This window comes from Tenrec ecaudatus, chromosome 7, assembly GCF_050624435.1.
Source record: "Tenrec ecaudatus isolate mTenEca1 chromosome 7, mTenEca1.hap1, whole genome shotgun sequence".
In the NCBI taxonomy this organism is placed as follows: Eukaryota; Metazoa; Chordata; class Mammalia; order Afrosoricida; family Tenrecidae; genus Tenrec; species Tenrec ecaudatus.
Window position 1 is genome coordinate 40,880,976 of NC_134536.1, and position 19,337 is coordinate 40,900,312.

At 41.1% G+C, this 19,337-nt stretch overlaps 1 protein-coding gene across 1 annotated transcript in view; it reads right to left on the minus strand.

The window, feature by feature from the left end:
* The window catches only part of LAMA2 (laminin subunit alpha 2), a 636,281-nt gene that overhangs the window by 124,853 nt on the left and 492,091 nt on the right, over positions 1-19,337 (minus strand). Inside the window, exons 35-36 of the mRNA XM_075554570.1 lie at positions 8,186-8,297; positions 690-852 (exon numbers count right to left, since the gene is read on the minus strand). Coding sequence (XP_075410685.1) covers positions 690-852; positions 8,186-8,297 — 275 coding nt within the window. The remainder of the gene's footprint in view (positions 1-689; positions 853-8,185; positions 8,298-19,337) is intronic.

Here is a 19,337-nt window from a genome sequence, read left to right on the forward strand (position 1 = left end):
GATGTTTGAAAAGCAGTCCTTTTCTAACGGCGTGCGTTGCAGTTAGTAAAGGCTTTGGGAAGAGCAGATTTCGCTGGGCCTCCCCACAAGGTTTCTGATAGAGTAGGGCTGGGGTGTGTGATGTAATTTGCATTCCTAACAAGCCCCCAGGTATTGCTGATGCTGCTGACCTTATATGCTATATACGTACTAACCGCTGAATCTCTTTGAAGTTAACTATGAGTATAAGTAAAGGATTCTACTGAGTGTGTGATTGCTGTTTATTAATGTTAGGAAAATCACTATCAGTTTCTCTAACGTAAAGTTTTAGGGGTTTCATTATTTGAAAACTCTTCATTTCAGTATCTTTCAAGATGGCAAAGTGCTTGGATACCCTGAGAATTTAATAATTATGTAGGCTAAAAACCCCTCAGACAGTGATTTAAAAATTAAGCTCCTTAACCTAAATATAGATGACACAAGAGAAAGACAACATTTGCTTGACTATGAAGAGGCAAGAATACGCTATCAACTTATTTTGGAGTAAGATAAACTATAGGTAAATAAATAGTAAACATCCTCAGCTGAAATAAAGCAAAGCATCTTCCACTGATGTGAATAATGGAAAGCTTAGCAAACTGTAAATAAAAATTTGGAGTTTTTTTTTACAGATCGTCAAAAGACAAAAAGAAAATGGCGTGTCTACTCACACCAACTCGTCTTCAGTAATTTCCTTTTGTGGCTCTAGATTTTTCCTCCTCAATATTCTCATCATCTGATCAATCTCCTTCTGAAGTCCTTGCAAATTGCTCTCCCAGGCTTTGTCTTGAGCTCCTAGAGTCTCATTCAGTTGTACAGCTTTTTCAGTTACAGCTGCAGGGGGTAAAACAAATCCAGCAAATTAGTAAATAAAAATGCCAATGCAAAAATGGCAGTTAGCATCTGCTCTTCCCCACCACCTCCAAGGGAAATGTAATTCGCCATGGGTATTCCTGCTGGGAAACAGAGGTGGTAAATACAGCGAGCGGTAGCAAACAGGAACATGAGGCCCATGTCTTCAGAGTTTTATTGTGTTTCTCTTAGGGCACATTCATTCATGCATGGTGTTTCTCCTCAAAGGGGAAATGCACATAAAGAAATTGGTTAAACCTTGTACATGTAAGAAATATATATATATATACACACACACATACCTAGAAGCTAAAAATGTAAGATTTGCATTGTAATAAGTCATATTCCATCAATTTTAAAATATCAAGAACAGAAATGCTATCAACAATGAGATCTCTGAAAATGGAATGGTCCTTGCAGTTACACAGTGTTTTTCTAGCATACATACATATATGTCTATACATAATAGGTATGCATATATACAGAAGATACACATATACAAATATAGAGACTATACCTATTGCTGTCCATATGCATAACATATTGCTTATCTATATATCTCTGTTGTAGCTATCTATATAAGCTATACCTATATGTACAGAAACACTGGACTAAGCAAAAGGGTTATCAATTAGTTTTCTGGGTACCTTCCAGAAAAAGTCATCGTAAAAGTCCATGTTTTTATGTATTCAAGGTTTCAACATGTGCTCTTTATTACCTTAAGATTCTCCCGATACTTCAGGAATTCTACACGTGATGTCTTTGTCGCCAAGACTCTACTCTATAGGTTGTTGTTCTGGGCAAGATTTCATGTGTAAAAAGAATGCTGGGAAATGATAGTCTGAAAACCTGGGGAATGCAAACATTTACCCAGTTGTGTTAGTTTGGAATTAGTGTTCCCAGAAGTGGGCTTTATGGACCCTAACTCTGGTGAGTCCAAAGGAGACATCTCCTCAAACTCCTTTGTCTGCTGGCCCCGGATCTCGAGAATGCCCACACTCGCACCAGTTGCCTTGGGCTTACTCCAGCTCATGGCAAGGCCTTGGGAGGCATGGCAGAACTGTGACTGACAGGTTTTATACGCTGGTTCCTCAGAAGGAGGTCACTGGACTCAGTTCCTTCTGAGGCAACTCTGAGTGGGCTGGAACCACCACATTTACAAAGCACTCCAAGAGTTTAGCCTGGCCCCGGGGAAAACACATCTGTGATATTATCTAGGGGCATTCTTCCAATGGTGGGAGGGTGGGGGTGGTGGGGGACTTGGCTGGCCAAGAGGTATTTTCTAGTGCTCAAGTCTATATCCTAAAACAATCATAAGATAGAACGAATCCTGGGACATCATTTCTATTCTAGAAGAACTACTGCTAATATACACTGGGTTGAGTAGCTACCAGAGAACTGGGGAAAGAGCTCCTGAAACAGACATACACCATTTAGGCAAACTAGCAGGAATCCTCAAATTATGGCCCGCGGGCCATATGCGGCCCGCAGAGGACATTTATCTGGCCTGCCGGTTGTTTTTGCGCCGTTTGTCTTTTACTTCAAAATAAGATATGTGCAGTGTGCATAGGAATTTGTTCGTATCTTTTTTTGAACTATAGTCCGGCTCTCCAACAGGTGAGACGGACAGTGAACTGGCTCCTGTTTAAAAAGTTTGAGGACTCAGAGGAAGGCGCTGGGTGACAGGCTAATACAGTGGTTCTCAATGGGAGCCCCTAAACCACCAACATGAGCACCCCCTGAGAACTGGTTATACGTGGAAAGTCTCAGGCTCTCCCATTGACTCAGCCCTGTTGTTGTAAGGGGTCAGCCAGCCAGTCCCAAAGCTTAGCAACCCTAGAGAGACCAGCAGGAAGCACTCCGGAGACAGAGCACTCCTCACCGCCCTTACGACACGTGTGCCCCTCAGGCCAGCCACTCTGCCCATCTTATCGGGGGTCCTCTTCTTTGTGGCTGCCCTTCGACTTTACCAAACATAGTATCTTTCCCGGGAATAATCCCTGCTGCCAGAATGGCTAAAGGATGCAAAATGAAGTCTGTCTATCCTTGCTTCCAAAAGATACTCTGGCTGCACTTTGGTCAAGAAACATTTGTTCGTTCTTTTGGTAGGCCCTAAGAGAGTCAACATGCCTTTCCAGCATCACACTTTTCCAGCCGCCCGTATGTACTCTGCAGCCTTCACATGTAGGTGCATGGATGACAAAGCCAACCTCAGGTCAGGCATGCCTTAGTTTCTCCAATGACATCTTTGCTTTTTAGCACTCTAAAGAGTTTTTTTGCAGCAAATTCGCCCGATGCAATCTGTTGTTAAATTTCTTGCCCGCTGCTTCCATTATGGACTTCAACATTTTTCTCATGATATTGTTTATGGGTCCAGTTACGAAGATGGGTGTTTTTACGCTGAACTATAAGCCATCCTGATGGCTGTAGTCTTTGAACTTCGTCAGTAGGCGCATCCAGTCCGCTTCACTTCCAGATTAGACAAGGCTGTGTCATCTGCACGTTTCGGGCTGTCAGCGAGTCTTCCTCCCACCCCAGTGCCACGTTCTTCCTCACGCAGTCTTGCTTGTCTGGTTCTTTGCTCAGCGTAAGTCGTGAATTAATGTTGTGAAAGAACAGAACCCAACGCACTCTTCTTCCGGTTTAAAGCTGACGGTTGGCAGCAGCAACCTGTTTTTAAAATTCCCTGGGGTGATGCCACTGCAGCTGAAGTTTGAACGGCACGGAACTAGTAGAAAAGGAGGCCTGGCGTCGTGGGGTCAGCATCGGGCTGCTACCCACAGGCCAGCAGTTCACATCCACCGGCTGCTCTGTGGGAGAACGATGAGCCCTTCAGCTCCGGTGACGATGATTCGCCTCTGCGCCCACGGGGTCAGTTCAACTCCACCCTGTAGGGTTTCTATGAGGAGGAACCCGCTCATGCCAGTGAGTGAGCGAGTGGGTGAGGTTTGTAGAACAAACTGAGTTTTGATCTTCAACCTAACCTTTTCCAAAATGATCAGGTTCATGTGTTCGCAAGGTAACACTTTCTTTGTTCATTAACAGTTACGGCTTGTAAGTCAAAGGCTCTTCCCAAGATTCGCCCTTATTGTTAGTGAGAGATCACATAGTGCAGCAATGTTTCCTCAAGTGGGCCGTGCCACCCGCTGAGGGGTGCTGGATCCAGGGGGGCTGCACAAGTACATTCTGCATGTAGTGTTTATGCTTGTGACTGCAATCCCAAAGGTCCACAGTTAGAAAAAACCAACCTCTCCTTGGGAGAAAGACATAAACTGCTACAGTCCTGGAAACTCACAGGGCCAGTTCTAGCCTGCCCTCGAGGATCGCTATGAGCTGCCATCGACTCAAAGGCAGTGAGTTTTTTATACTTTATCCTGATTATGGGCTCTATGAAAAAATATGTTCATTGCCAAGGCTATACCCTTTCCCCCCTAAAAAAGAGGGCTGCAGGCCAAATAAGTTTGGGAACCTCTTGCCTAGAACATCTATTATGACACCAGAAACCGCAGATTAAGGAACTTGACCATCAGACTATGTAAGAACCAAATTGAAGTGGCACACTGATTAAGTGTAAGAGGATTCTGCCCTTGATTTTAAGAAAAGCAATAATGCATTTGGCTACTGCTAGAGGATCGCCCTATTCTTCAGCGTGAATGCATGATTGTCTATACAGCTGTTTGTAGCATATAAGTTACTACTGAGAACATTTGCATCTACTTATTGTTTTTAAATGAGAATGTTAAACCCTCCTCCCAACCTGCCAAAGCTCTATGTTGTTCACGTGCTAAGTATACATGAGCTTGATAAGATATATAGCATATGACATATAATCTAATGGAGGTCTTAGGTCTAGGTGGTACTAAAGAATGGAGGCATGTGGGACACAGCTGCACTTTATCTCAGGGAATATTCTCAAAGCGAAGCTTCTGCATGCAGCCAGTTGGTGTGGAGTAAAAATAGAGAGAGAGAGAGAGAGAGAGAGAGAGAGAGAGAGAGAGAGAGAGAGAGAGAGAGAGAGAGAGAGATTGAGAGAGATTGAGAGAGAGGGCAAAGGTGGCTGATCATTTCAGAGCGATGTCACATTTCTTTTAAAGTAAAACAACATGTAAGCAACTAGACAACATGTATTTATAGGGTTACACAACAAAGGCCCTTATAAAACCAAGCTGCATTAAGAAAAGAAACATCATTTTTTTTGGTAGACAAGTTCTGATTACTCCATTGCCTCTATAGATGGGACTTCTCAGAGTATTTTTAAACTCAAGACTACTACAACATTGAGTTCCTGATTCAAAGGATACACTGTCACTTCAGTATGCCTCCATTTTCAGAGTGCTGTAAATGTCTGCCACGTAAATATATCTTTTGAATTTACTTATAATCTAATGCCACCTGATTTCAAAGGAGACTTAAGGTATTAAAAATATCAAGAAAATAAGATAAAATTAAGAGAAATGGACATAAAGATAAAGGTGAAAAATTAATGCAAATCAGGGAAAGCATGGGTGGGCAGTAAGTCAGAGAAGAATATTCAGTGCAAAATGCAAACCAAACCTGTTATGAAATATGTTCCACCTGCTGGCACTTTAATGTGTTTCAGAGAAGAAGCACATTCCAAAGGGAGGCCAAGGCTGGGCTTTTATGGAAGTAGATCAGAGGTTCTCATTTCCACCGTCCTTAGCAGTCAAGTGCGTAACCATTTACATCACTCATTCTTAGTAGTCAACACAAGATCAGCGGCTTTCCAGTGGAGTCCCACTCATGGTACCCCTGCGGTCAGAGCAGAACTGTTCTCCACAGGATTTTAAGTGAACACATGACTCTTCAGAAACACACTACCAGGTGTTTCTTCTCAGATGCCTCTGGGCGAACTTGAACTTCCCAACTTTTGGTGAGCATTAACCGTTTGCACCACCAGGAGACTCCAGCCAATGAGGAGTGGGAGGCAAGAAAGGGATTCTTGAAAAGAATACATTACTTATAAAAGAACAATGAATTAATTCTGGAGACGAGCAAAACTTCTTTTCATACTGAGCCAAAAAAAAATCTTCTCTAATGGGTGGTAAATTTACTAGGAATGACAAATACTACTCTGGCATGAACCACAGGAAAGGATGATTCCTAGCACTTATTAAGTCCTATTATATGTCAAGATCACAGTAATACATCCCCTCATTAATTCTAATGATGCGTACAATAAGACAGTTTATGATGTAATCGGGAGTTATAGTAGATATTACAGAATTAGAGTGCGATGAGAGTGCCTTAAATTAATAGAAGCTGATTGTCTATTAAAAAGAGGTCATGACTTTTAATAGAAGATACGATGAGTAAAGTGTTTGATCTACTAAAAATGAAACAGATAGACATATGCCAAGCTAAAATATGTACTCTTCTTACAGTAATTTTACTGTGAATGAGCCTAAAACGCTAATGAATATCCCCCATTATTGTAGCTTTGAGAGGGGAAGACACTATGGATATGTTGCAAAGCCTACTGAAAGTCTCAGAGGAGGTCTTCGTGTGTGTGTGTGTGTGTGTGTGTCTTAAGGCACCAAGGCTTAGAATACATACTCACATCTCCTGGAAAATTTACTTCAGATTGTGACATTTCAGGCTTGAACTTTCATTAGATTTTAGCAGTTGGATTAATTCTACCAGGTATTTCATAAACAAATTTGTCAGCCTTTATGCTGGTGCTTAGTGGCAGAAATGAACCATTTTTCTCAGGCCCAGAGTCACAGCCCTCGCACATGGCACCATGTGAACTAGGAAAAGGAGTCCCCTTTGGACAGTCACCATGAATGGCCCCACTAAGGTGCCCCGAGGGCCTGAGGGGGGGCCCTCTCTTTGTGTGGGGAGGTCCCGGGTTTGTGGTTGGTGCACAAAGGCTGGGTAATGCCATCTCTATTCTGCCTCCTTGAATGGTGTCTTTGTGTGGTGCACACACTGTAAAGAAGACACATACCAACATGGTAGCCATGAATATGCATCTGCGGTGGAAGGTGGGGACTCAGCATAGAGAAAGAACTAAGCAGTATTGTTACCCAGACCTATTAAAACATGTGCCGTCATGTATTCTCATGTCCTCACATTTGTGGGAAACCGTTTAACCCTCAGTCCCAAGGAAAGCTTGCTGAGGGTCCAGGGTTTGCTTTTTCAAATGGAAGCAAAGGGAAAGTTACTGGAGTATTGACCGTGGAGGTAAACTGCTCTGACTGCGGTAGAAGTTCTTTGTTTTGCTGTGGACACTTTCAAGCCATAATCACAATCTAAATTCTGAACAAATGAACACAGAATATAAAAGCACCATGACCTCTAGAGGACACAATCAGAGCAGTTACTGGAGGCTTTCCCGAGGGGGCAGCTTTTGTTTCACATCATGGGAGGTCCCGCCTGGGGCTCCTCTCCCAACAATGCTGTTTCTTGCAGTGGGGGATTTTGGGAAGTTTCCATCTCTTCTTGGCCAGTGATTCCTAACAATGGGTTCGGCATTTCCTTGAATGTCATCTCTAGCCCTGACACATTTGGTTATAATACCAAGAAAAGTACGGAAAATGCATGATCTTATTGGACGATGAAAATAGCAAATACTTGTTCCTGCTGTCTAAACATGCAAGCAAGTTAGATATAGATGAAAATTTCCTTATTAATATTAGAAACTATGTAAGAAATAATTTGATGTTGGGGGGAGGCACGAATTATAAATCCTCTTAAGAGTTTCTTAATCTGGGCTTTCACCCAAGAATAGTTGCCATGGCGATTTTCCATCCTACTGATAGATGCCATGGATTAAGTCCTAGATTGTGCAGCAAATGCAGTACAGCTTCTGGTAATGTAGTACTCCAAATCCCAAGCAACAGATGTTCATTAAGAACCAGTAGCAAACCCATTATGAGAAATTAAAATGCTGCTTTAATGTACCAAGTGGAATGATAAAATTAGTTTTCACACATACACAAAAGAAATCTTTTAAATGCTTTGAATATAAACAATAGCAAAGCGTCAATTGTAGATGAGGCACTTAATCGGATTAGCCATTCCTCCAGAATTGGAGAGCTCCAGAAAGCCTTTTGTTTACTGCTATTTGGGGTCTGCAATGACAAATGCATTGACTGCTGTCACTGAGTCAACACTGCAGGTTATAGATTCTTAGCAGAAAATATTCTTGAATTTCTTGGCCAAATGACTTTTTTAAAGGCCAGCCCTCCTATCTAGAAATGCCATCTCTCCTAAGAGAAATTACAGTTCTGTGTAATCCGGTCCCCTCTTTTTCTGTTGGGAAAATAAATATGAAATTGTGATTTTTCAATACCTTCTGCGTCCCGGACAAGCTCCGTAATGGATTCTCCTAGAGACTTTGCTCTCGCGTGGGTCCTCTCAGCATCCTGTCCAGTTTGCTCGCCATCAGCTGTCACTTTGGTGGCCTGATGTCCCCAATCCAGAAAAAGCATAATTAATAGGGATGATGAAGCTACAGCTTGCTAAGCTCCCCAGGGCTACATTTTCTTTCAAATACTACTTTGAGCCAAAGGCAATCAATGAATTATTGATCAGATGTACTGGAAATGACACCCTGGGCTCAACTACACAATTAAACTTTATTACTTCTTCCATTAAATGGAAATCAGAGAACCGTATTTGGTCCTTTTAAAACCATCGCTACATGCAGTGGCACACAAGAAGCAATAAAAAACAATTATTTTTGAAATATCTTTAAGGTACTCTCGCCAGAAGTCTTTAATGGATTCTTCCTTCACCACGTGTTGTTTTGCTCTATTTTATTTACTGAAAAAGTGTGGAGTTCAGCAATGATCTCTTGAGGGAGGCACAAGCAGTCTGTCTCAATAAGCTTGATTCTATAGATTCGCTTTAGATCAATACGTTAATTAAAGGAACAAAGAGGAGGAAATGCTTAGCTACTAAGTAGTAAGTGCTTATTTTATAACACTTTAAAGATGCCAGGAAAACATTAAGAGAGAATAACCGTTAACATTTCCCCTCTGACATTCCTAGAAAAGAAGACAATTAACCACAGAACCAGGCATCACCATCAACTAAATCAAACAGCCCAACCACAGACCCCTGTCCACCCGAAACGTATTCTCATACACTTTCACTTTATTTTTCAAACTATTTATTTAAAAGCTTTATCGGTAGAGAATTCACAGATCACACAATTCAATCATTTATTCATATTAAGAAGAGTTGCTTCAATCATCACCACATTCAATTTTTCACCTTTAATTGACACTCAAAATGCCACATGACACATAACTGACTTACTGTCTGCAAAGTAAAGATATACCATGTTTAGCCCAAGAAGAATGATATGTGAATTTTTTTAAGTTTCTTAAAAAGAGATCCCAGGATTTAAAACACATTAAATAGGTTTTTACTTGTCTATGTGTATCTATAGTAATGGAAATGATCTTTTACTAAAAAGATATTGATGGTATAACTATAGCTAATAGAGAATGGAATGGTAAACTATCTCAACATAATTTTGAATAATGTCTAATACTCTACAATCTCTGTACCAGAGTGCTTACATTCTGGACATGCCCAGAAAATCTAATTATTTTCACACATAAGAGGATTTTAAATAGAACTCAATGTCTGGCCAGCACGGAACATGGTAAGCGATACTATAGGGATTGTAGAGCATTTTCTGATTTCCCAGGGGGCGACAAGAGGTTTAATTTGTGAAAAGTTTCGAGAGCTTACACAAATGGTAGAATACAATATTCTACTATTATCACATAATTTCTCAGCCTAGAAGTGTTACCACTACAAGTTATAGAATAAAAGGATAAGAGCCCACTGGAAGTTTTAAAAATTCCTCTTTAACATTTGAAGCATGCGCACACACAATGAGTTGCAAGGTTTTAACAGGAGCATGGCTAACTCAAGTGGTTTGCAATTGGCTGGTAAGCAAAAGCCCAGCCGGTTGAACGGACCCAGCGGCTCTATGGAAGAGAGGGCTGGCGAACTGCTTCAGTTCTGATCATGGCCCAGAAACCCTAAGGAGCAGTTCTACGCTGAACACACGGGGTGGGGTGGGTATCTCTGGGAGCAGGTGTGGCGACTCCCTAGCTAACAAGAATGACAATCAATGGGTTCACTGCTCTGCATTCATTTTTCTAAATACTAATGACGGAATGAATTTTCACTCGTATTCTTAAAGTTTTTGGATGCAAACTGGTCATGAAGTTCCTAAATTAACAAAATTCCTGCTTTGGGGGGTATGTGTTGAAATGTAATGTCCTGAAACACGGTTCTATACATTTGCTTGGCAGACTCACTGTGTTCTCTCCCTCTCTCTCTCTCTCTCTCTCTCTCTCTCTCTCTCTCTCTCTCTCTCTCTCTCTGTTTCTCTCACACCCACACACTTGTAAATGTTCCTATTGAAAAGCTTATTTTGAATCTGGAAACAAATGAGGTTGTAGGCTTTCCATGAAGGTATAGTCTTGGAAATCTAGGGAAGACTGTTACTCTGTCCTCTAGGGCCCCTCTGAGACGGATTGACTTCATGGCAATGGACTTGAGTTTTTGGTTTGAGTCACTAGCTAGGGTTGATTGCTAAAAAAATGTCGGCAGATGACTCAATATGGTGTGTGCAGTTTGGGTTTAGCTGTGCTCTGTGATACCGCTCTGCTTTCCCATGTCACATGGGATCATCCTAAGAGACTTGGCCTAGGTTACAGTTATCTCCTGATGCTACGTGCAAAGTTAGCACCAGCATGCTTTATTGCTTTTGTTGTGGAGTACTGTAGAGTTGCCTCGAACTCCTAGTTACCTGGTGAACGACAGAACAAAAGAAAACAGTCACGCTCTCACGTACTCGAGCACATGCTGTAGTCACTCCGTCAGGCCTTCTCATTAAAGATCTCCCTCTTTCTTGCTGACCCCGACTTTCCCATCCGTGATATACTTTCCCAGAGACGTTCACTCTCCATGCCTGGTGTTTCAGCGGGCTGTATGTTGGGCTGCTAACTGCCAGATATGCAGTTGAAAACCACCAGCCTATCTGCTTGAGAACGATGAGGCTCCCTGCTCCTGCGCACTTGCACGTCTGTGACACCCACGCAGGCAGCTCTGCCCTGTCATGCAGGGTCACTGTGAGTTGACTTGATGGTGTGCATTTTTTGAGAGGTCCCTACTGATGTATGTCCAAAGTATTTGAGATTATGCCTCACTTCTGATTTATAAGGAATATTTTGGCTACTTTTTCCAACACAGATTTGTTTGTTCCTCTGACAGTCCATGGTATAAACAATATATGTTGCAACAGGACATTTCAAAGGCATTCACCCTCATCAGTCTTTCTTACTTAGTGTCCAGCATTTGCATGCAATTGGAAGTCAATGAGAATCCCATGGTTTGGGCTGGGAACACCTTAATCTTTGAAAGTGATATCTTTTAACACTTTAAAGAGATACTTTTCAACAGATTTCCCGAATTAACTCCTTGAGTGCTGCTTCCACGGGCATTTGCTGTGGATCCAAGTAACACTAAATCTATGTCAAAGTCAATCCTTTCTCCTTATTGATCTCATTGGAGCATGCTGGTGTATAATCCATCCCGAAGGCTGCAGCCTCTGATCTTCCTCAGCAAGGGCTTCAAGTCCTCCTCACTCTCAAACAAGGTTGTATTATCTAAATATTGTAAATTGTTTAAGAATCTTCCTCCACGCTGGATGCTGTGGTAGTCTTCCTATAGTCCCGTTTCATGTATTGTTTGCTCAATATACAGATCCAGTAAGTCAGAAAGAGAATACAACCCTGACACACACTCTACCTGAAGTTAAACTGTGCAGAATTCCCTTGTTCTATGTGATTAACTGCCTATTGGTCTATGCACAGGTTTTGCATGAGCACAATAATGTGCTATGTAATTTCCATTCTTTATAATGTTATCTATAATTTCTTTTACAAAAACAGCTTTATTGACATATATTTCACATAGAATACAATTCAATAGTTCAAGCATATTAAAACATTGTTCAATCACCACCAGAATAAATTTGGATTATGTAGATAGCGTTAATTATGTCAACCATCTTCTACTTGTATTCAACTTGTATTTCTTTACGGATTTATTTAGTAATGTGTAACAGTCATCACTAACAAATACTGCACTATTAGTACTGATTTGTGAACACTTCAGTATTAAGTTGCGATAAATCCTATATCGCATGCAACAAGGAACAAGTTAAAAAAGCAGAGTGATTTGTCTATGAGGCCTTATGCAATCAACTCCCAGGATTCTTTGCAGTGTATTAGACATGCCAAACTGGTTTATTTTTAGAATTTCTATTTCTATTCTCCTTAAAGAGGTTTTAGAACTTCAAAGTGATAGTTGGTTTCACTATCATTATCCTGGAATCAGACACTTGATGTGACTAAGTTCGTGTCATCATCAGCTTTTGGCTTCAGCGTCTCATCCATAGTATGGGCATTTCCAGGTCACCTCAGCGGTCCCCATAGTATCCAGGCGAACACAATCCCTTTATAGCAGCATCAATTGTAGAATTACCTACTGATGTCTTGATTGATTTGTTTGCTAGCTCCTCCACTAGATGGGGAGCTCCAAAAGATGGAGAAGTTGGTCTTCTTACTCCTTTATGTACAATTCCTTAGCAGAAAGTATACATTCCATGGCTGTCCTTAACTGTATGAATGAACAACAATGTTCCTAACTTAGCTCACCAATCTCACTACCACATTGATTGCCTACTCACTGCTTACCTCTCCTTGAACATTCTCAGAAAAAGCTTTGCTCACACTATTGCTTCTTAATTGCTCTGCAGTTATCCAAAATAAATCCAGCCTTGAAGATTTAGTTTCAACCTCACCAATTCTGTGACTACGCTAACATAGTCTCTCCTTATTTTTCCAAAATCAATGATCATCACCTCCATTCATGCCTGCAGTGGGTAATTACTTTGTTAGGTGTTTTTTTCTTTTCTATCTAATATCTAATCTCCATTTTAATATCTATTCTTGGAAGCTGGGTCTATGATTTCTTTCTTCCAGAATGCTAGGAAAAGAGTCTGACAAATTGTTGGTTTTCCAACACATTCCATATTTGAATGACATAATGATAGCCAAATCAATTATTCCTTTGTATTTCCAAGGCTTTCTTTCTGAAGAAGAAATCTCTTATATTTACTACCATACATACTCGAATATAAGCTGACCTGAATATCAGCCAAGGCACCCAATTTTACCACAAAAGTTGCATTAAAAATGTGCTGAAAAACTCAGCTTATACACGAGTATATATGGTATATACCGGTGCTAAATTTGTCACTGAATGTCCCTAGATGGCAATTTTTTTGGATAGTTTCCAGATCCCTGTAGGAAGCTTTTACTCAAGAGCTGTAGGCTAGTGCTTGGGAAGAGAGCCACCAAAATGCATCACTAATCCCAACTCCACTGTATTCTAGTCAGTGGCAGTGCAAAGTTGGGCCTGGCATTCACTACTGGTGCCATGTGTATTGGGGGTGGGGGACATAAGTGTAGTGGATGGGCAGAACTCGTAAGACCAGCTCGCCGCAGCACTCAGGAAGACCACGCCCCTTTGTCTGCATGTCTCCGAAGTACTTCTTTTGCTTGTGTTTGAGAAGAGGGGAAGCTGCCAGGTTCTTGGTATGGAAGGCAAGCAATAGAACTGATTTAGTCATATGTACATTCATTTTAAAAGATGGGCTACATGGTCATGTTCAGCTGTACCCCAGATTGGTCCATGTTTTAAAATGAGCCTACGTCATTCTCTTGTGTCTCATTTATTGCTCCTCTCTTAGAAATACATAGATATGTGATTTGGCTTCTTCCAGCAGCTGAAAATGAAGGCATGGAGAAAGCGTGAGGAAGTGTGATCATTAAGGTTTGTTGTGCCTAACTGGCCAATTAATGGAAGGGTAGAGAGATAAATGGCTTGGTGAGCCAAGCGTTTCTGGTTCTCTGGTCCCTTTTCTCTGATGGTCAGACCAGTGTGTGGCTGCCTTAGCTAGTTCCCTGCCTCAGCTGGCAAGGCTCACTTCCTACAAGACATCCCCAACTAGAAGCTGCATGTACCTACCCTGATGCAGCCCTGGGTGCTGGAGCAGCTGTGTGGAGACCCCTGCCAGCACTGAGATGCTTACACATTTACTGCCTCAGCTTTCCTCCTGCAGTCGGCATCATTGTATGTGTTTTGTGAGTTTGAGGAGGACTTTGTAGATTGGTGTCAGACAAATGGGCTAATGTCGGACTTACAGGTTTTGACTGGACTGGTTGGGCTGCTTTCTTAATGTACATAAAACTCTCTCTTATAGACATATGAGTTTCTAGGGATTTGGTTCTCTAGTCTACCCCGACTAACACAGGAAGGAGTTAGAAACAAACCTCAAATGCTCTGCTTCCAAGCTTTGTATTCTGTCCGTATGCAACACTACTGTGTTTGGCTCACATCCAACACAAAAATGTTGAGCATTCGGAGTAGGAGGAGGGACATTGTTCTAATGTATGTAGTCCTTTATGTGACTAAGTTTTGGGTGTCAGTGAATGTGCACCCTTCATACACAGTATGAGAATACCGTATCGATATTTTTAAGAATGTCTCATTACACACTAATTCATTTAAAGAGTCAATATTGTCAAAAAAAAAACAACCCATGTATACAAGACCCATTAAAGGAAACTCATAACAAATGCATTATGGGTAGTGCTAACAGATTGTGGTATCACTGTCTGGGTGAAATGAACCAAAACCAGGTTCACCCAGGGCAGCACATGGGTGCTGATACAGAGAGATACTACACGGTACAGGTGTTTACCGGCTCTGTTGTAAGTTGGCTCTGAATTAAGTTGATTATGTCATAGTCTTTAGTATTCCATTTTATTACAAACCAAATCTTTATTTGTCTCTGGGCAGCTGGCATGAGAATAATAAGCAAGTTATTCACTACCATTTTGTATGGAGTACATGTTACTCATGATAAGCTGCTAAAATAAAAAGCGACCCCAGATTGATGGCTCTTAAATGCAGTTCATCATCGCTCTCCTGTAAGTCTGGCAAGTGCTGTCTGATCAGCCTGATTGACTCTGGCTCTTTCTGCGTTTTATTCAATGATCATATCCATTTCGTAGTCATCCACCTTCTCATTCACTATTATCTTATATTTTGAGAGGTTGACAAATGTCTTTTCCACAGTTTTTTTTTATGTGTCTTTCTTATCTTTGTGAGAAAGATAAGGCTTTCTACTCCTGTAAAGAATTTCGGTCTCAGAAAACCCCAGAGGCAACTCCATCCTGCCCTGCAGGACCACCCTGAGTCAAAATCAACTGGATGGCAATGAGTTTGGGGATTTTGTTTGTTCATTTCTTGCCTTTGATTTTTTTTTCTTCTTTTCTTTTTTAAAGTCAAGTTCTGTCAACCAGTTTTCTCTCTCTCTCTCTCTCCCTCTCCCTCTCCCTCTCTCTCTTTCTCTTTCAGTGGGGTGTTTTGTTTTGCTTTTCAGAGTATTATTTCTAGGCTGCATGCCTCACCATCAGGCACACGTTAATTTACTTCTGAACAATGTGACTGTTACTTTTTTGCTTTAGCTCAAGCAGTTCTCGCTGTGCCTCTTGAAATCGGCACATAATTTTCTTGGTTGGATATCACTAGTGTCTTTCATTTTCTACCTTCTTTATGTTAAAACGAAAATCTAATGGAGCAAATCTAAGTGCTGAATAGACAACAATGCTTAGATGCCATCCACCTTTGTATTTACAGACTCACGTGGTTTCCTGCTAAAATTAAAGCTCAGCTCTAATCATTCGTATGAGAGTCTCAAGGATCATTTTCAAACACTACCAGTTCTGCATATCTAAGTGGCAGTGATGTAAGCGACTGTAAGCTCTTAGGATGGAGATAGGGGAGCGGCCAAGTGGCCCTCTGAAATGATTACATGATAGGTCTATGTGGAACAGATCCCTAAGTATTTCTGGTTTTGATTTTGAAAATTCTAATCTAAACAACTATGATTTACTAAAACCTTCCCTCTTTCCAAATACAACAGGAAAATATTGGAAATTTCTTTTTAAAATCTAAATAAAACAGGATAAGCATTGCTTATTAGGCACTGGTAGTTCAGGGACAGAGTTCTCTCCTTCCATGTGTGAGACTGATGTCTGATGCCAATGCCTCTCCTCTACAGGCACTGCCCATCTGTCAGTCTGCAAAGGGTGACGTGCAGGATGCTGTGAAGCCGAACAGGTTTTAATCACGCCTGCAGACTAGATGACCTACTACTGAAAATCAGTCCATGAAATCCCCGTGGATCTCAATTTTCTGACACTCAAGTGATCATATGGATGGCTTCGGAAGCATGTCAATCCATTGTTCATGGGGGTCATACCTGAATCTTTAAAAGTTAGTTTTAGCCTTTTGGAAATGCTTCATATTCATTTAAATCTGCTTTCCATTAGGTAGCAAAAGGCAGTGCAAATAAAAAAGTTAAATTTTGATATTTTATGGTCTAGTCTTTTACTAGGAGTGTTGGTAGTGTTGTGGGCTAGGGCTCCAGCTGTGAATGGTAAGGTTTGTGGTTCAAACACACCAGACACTCTGTGGAAGAAAGATGAGGCTGTCTTGTTCCATAAAGACTTATAGTCTTGAAACTCTATATTGAGTCACTGTGATTTGGAATTGCCTCAATGGCAGTAGGCTTATTTATTTGTTTGCTCTGTTAACATTCACTTCTGATAGTATTACAATTCAAGAGGTATTGATCAAAGGTAGCAAAGTATTCAGCTCAATATGATTGAAAATATATTTGAATTTAAAATATTTTAGAAATTTAAAAAATAAATGTTTATCTTGGGCTATTCAGCTGCTATTATCGAAATCATTCATAATGAATTAAATAAAAACTGTAGACTGAATACCTACTGTGTGCGCACTATTAGTGATACAACAGTGACCAAAATCAGACTCACTTCCTACCCTCGTAGAGCTGATAGTTTTGTGTGATAGAGGATTACTAGTAGAATGATCATGTAAACCATTCAAACATTTATACAAGGGAATTACAGGAATGATTTCAGTATGTCTGGAATGTCCCAGAGGGTGGTCTTGTCTGAGCTGCAGTTTTAAAGGTGAGTTCAAGTTAAACGAGGTTAACAAAGAGCAAGACAATTACCTTCAAGGTGAAGGAAAGCATGGGTGAAGGCCCCATGAAGGAACAGAGACTGCGGATCACCTGGCTGGAGTGCACAGGGCAAGGACTCAGCTGGGGAAGATGTGGCCAAGGACAGGACATTGGCCTTTATCTGAAGAGCAAGGAGAGATCAGGGGGAAATTTGAGGCACCAGACTGATGTGATCAAATCTAGAATATCAGAAGTTTATTTTCATTACACCAGGGAGAACAGATAGGAAGAAGAATAAGATTCATAACAAACTGACTAGTTAGAACAATCATATCTCCATAGGGTAAGCCTATGGAAATGAGATAAGGGTGAGGGTAGGGAAAATGAGAGCTATGGACAGGAGGAGGACTTACAATATTTGGTAATGGATTGGAAAAGCAAGAGGGTAATGAGGAAAAAGAGACATTGAGACGTTTAGGTTTCTGACTAATTGACACAGTTCAGTAGGTTCTGTCAAGTGGACCGAGAGTGGCAGGGGGTGGGGGAGGGGGATAAGATTAGGAGTTAAGCAGGGATCAAATTACAATGGAAGAGCCATACATTTTATGCCAAACAAAAGGAAAGCCATGGTAATATTTGAATGAGAAGAGTGATGTGATGATTCTAGCATATGAATAGTAATTGGCTGGAATTAGAAAAGACATACAAAGAGAGATCCTAGAAAGGACAGACTGGGCCAAATGTGAACTAGGGCAGAGAGAAGGATAATCCCTTGGTTCCAAGTTTGGAAGACTCGTGAATACTGCAAGAAAAATCACTGAGGTGGTCTAAATAGATGAAAGCATGGGTTTTCAGAGAGAGAGAGATGAGTTTAATTTGAGATGCCCATTAGGCAGTTAAATATATTGGACTGAGACATGCGCATGAGGTCTGAATTGAAAATATAGATTTGTGGACCAGCATTTTATACCCATACATGAGCATTAAAACCTAAAGAGAGTAACCATGCCAGGAATAAGGAGAGATAGCAAGCGAAGACAGAACCCCCAGAAACGCTAACTTTTAATAGATGGACGGGAGAGCCTGAGAATGAAAGTCCCGAGAAAGCTGAGGAAACCAGGGAGCTCAGTGACCCCGACACCGAGACCGGAGTGTGTGTCAACAGGAAGGAGTGATCACACTGGCCACGACAGCAGGGCCTTCAAGTCACGCGAACAGTCTGTTTTGGGTAATGACTCCTTGTTTCTGGTGATCTCGGTAAAAGTAGTTTCAACAGTAGGCTAGAAGTGAAAATCCAGACTGCTGCACAGCGAGAAGTGAATGCACACCTATCTGTCTACCTATATATTATATTTGTTTTGATACAGAAGAGGGAGCAAAGGACAATGGCTGTACAAGGATGTGGAGTGGTTTATCCAAAAGCACACAAACACTGCAGACATAGTATAGAGAACTTGGATACATTAAATTAAATATAGACACAGGGAATTTCTATTCCAGGGAGCCAACAATGGCAATACATCACAGTGTGTTGAAGAAATATGTAATTATGTGATATTTTATTGAATAGCTACACATTAGCTAAACATATATTTAAAAACATGCCAAATGTTAGTTCTACCAGAATTCAAAACTGAGCTCATTGCTATGGAATTGATTCTGACTCGTATCATATTTTCTTTATGAACACATATTAAGGGGCTAGGTTACAGTCTGAAAAAATGAACACAAAATAGAAAAGCACGTGAGAGAGTGAGGGCAACTCCTACACGTCTTATGCTAGATGACACTTGGTGAGAGTTTTAACAAGTCTAAAGAAAAACGTATGAGTCATAAAGCAATTCGTCATCATCAAAGCCGAGGAAAAAGGAGAAGCCCAGAGATTGGCTGTATCCATCAAAGCACGGACCCTTAACCGTTAGGTGGTTATAGGATCACAGTGTTTCTCAAGCTTGACTATATTAGAAGCATCTAGGTAGCTCTCAAAAATCCCAAAGCACATATCAGAATGCTTCTCAGATCAATTACATCAGCTCATTCCAGTGTGCACCCAAACCTGAGCCACTGTCTATTCAAATATAGCCACGGATAATAATAGTGAGCTGTGTGCTGCTGTTCTTGTGCTGTAATTTCAACAGCAGGATCATTCATGACTGTGAGGTAGCTGCCCTGGTGGTCTTGTCCTGGTGTCATGGGGTACTTAGGTCATCTAGCCTTTGAGGATACAATGAGAAGAACTGTCTTACAGACTTTGGACGTGTCATTAGGAGAGCCCGGTCTCAGGAAAAGGATATCACGCTTGGTGAAGCAGAGGGTCAGCAGGAAAGAAGGCCTTTAAGGAGATGGT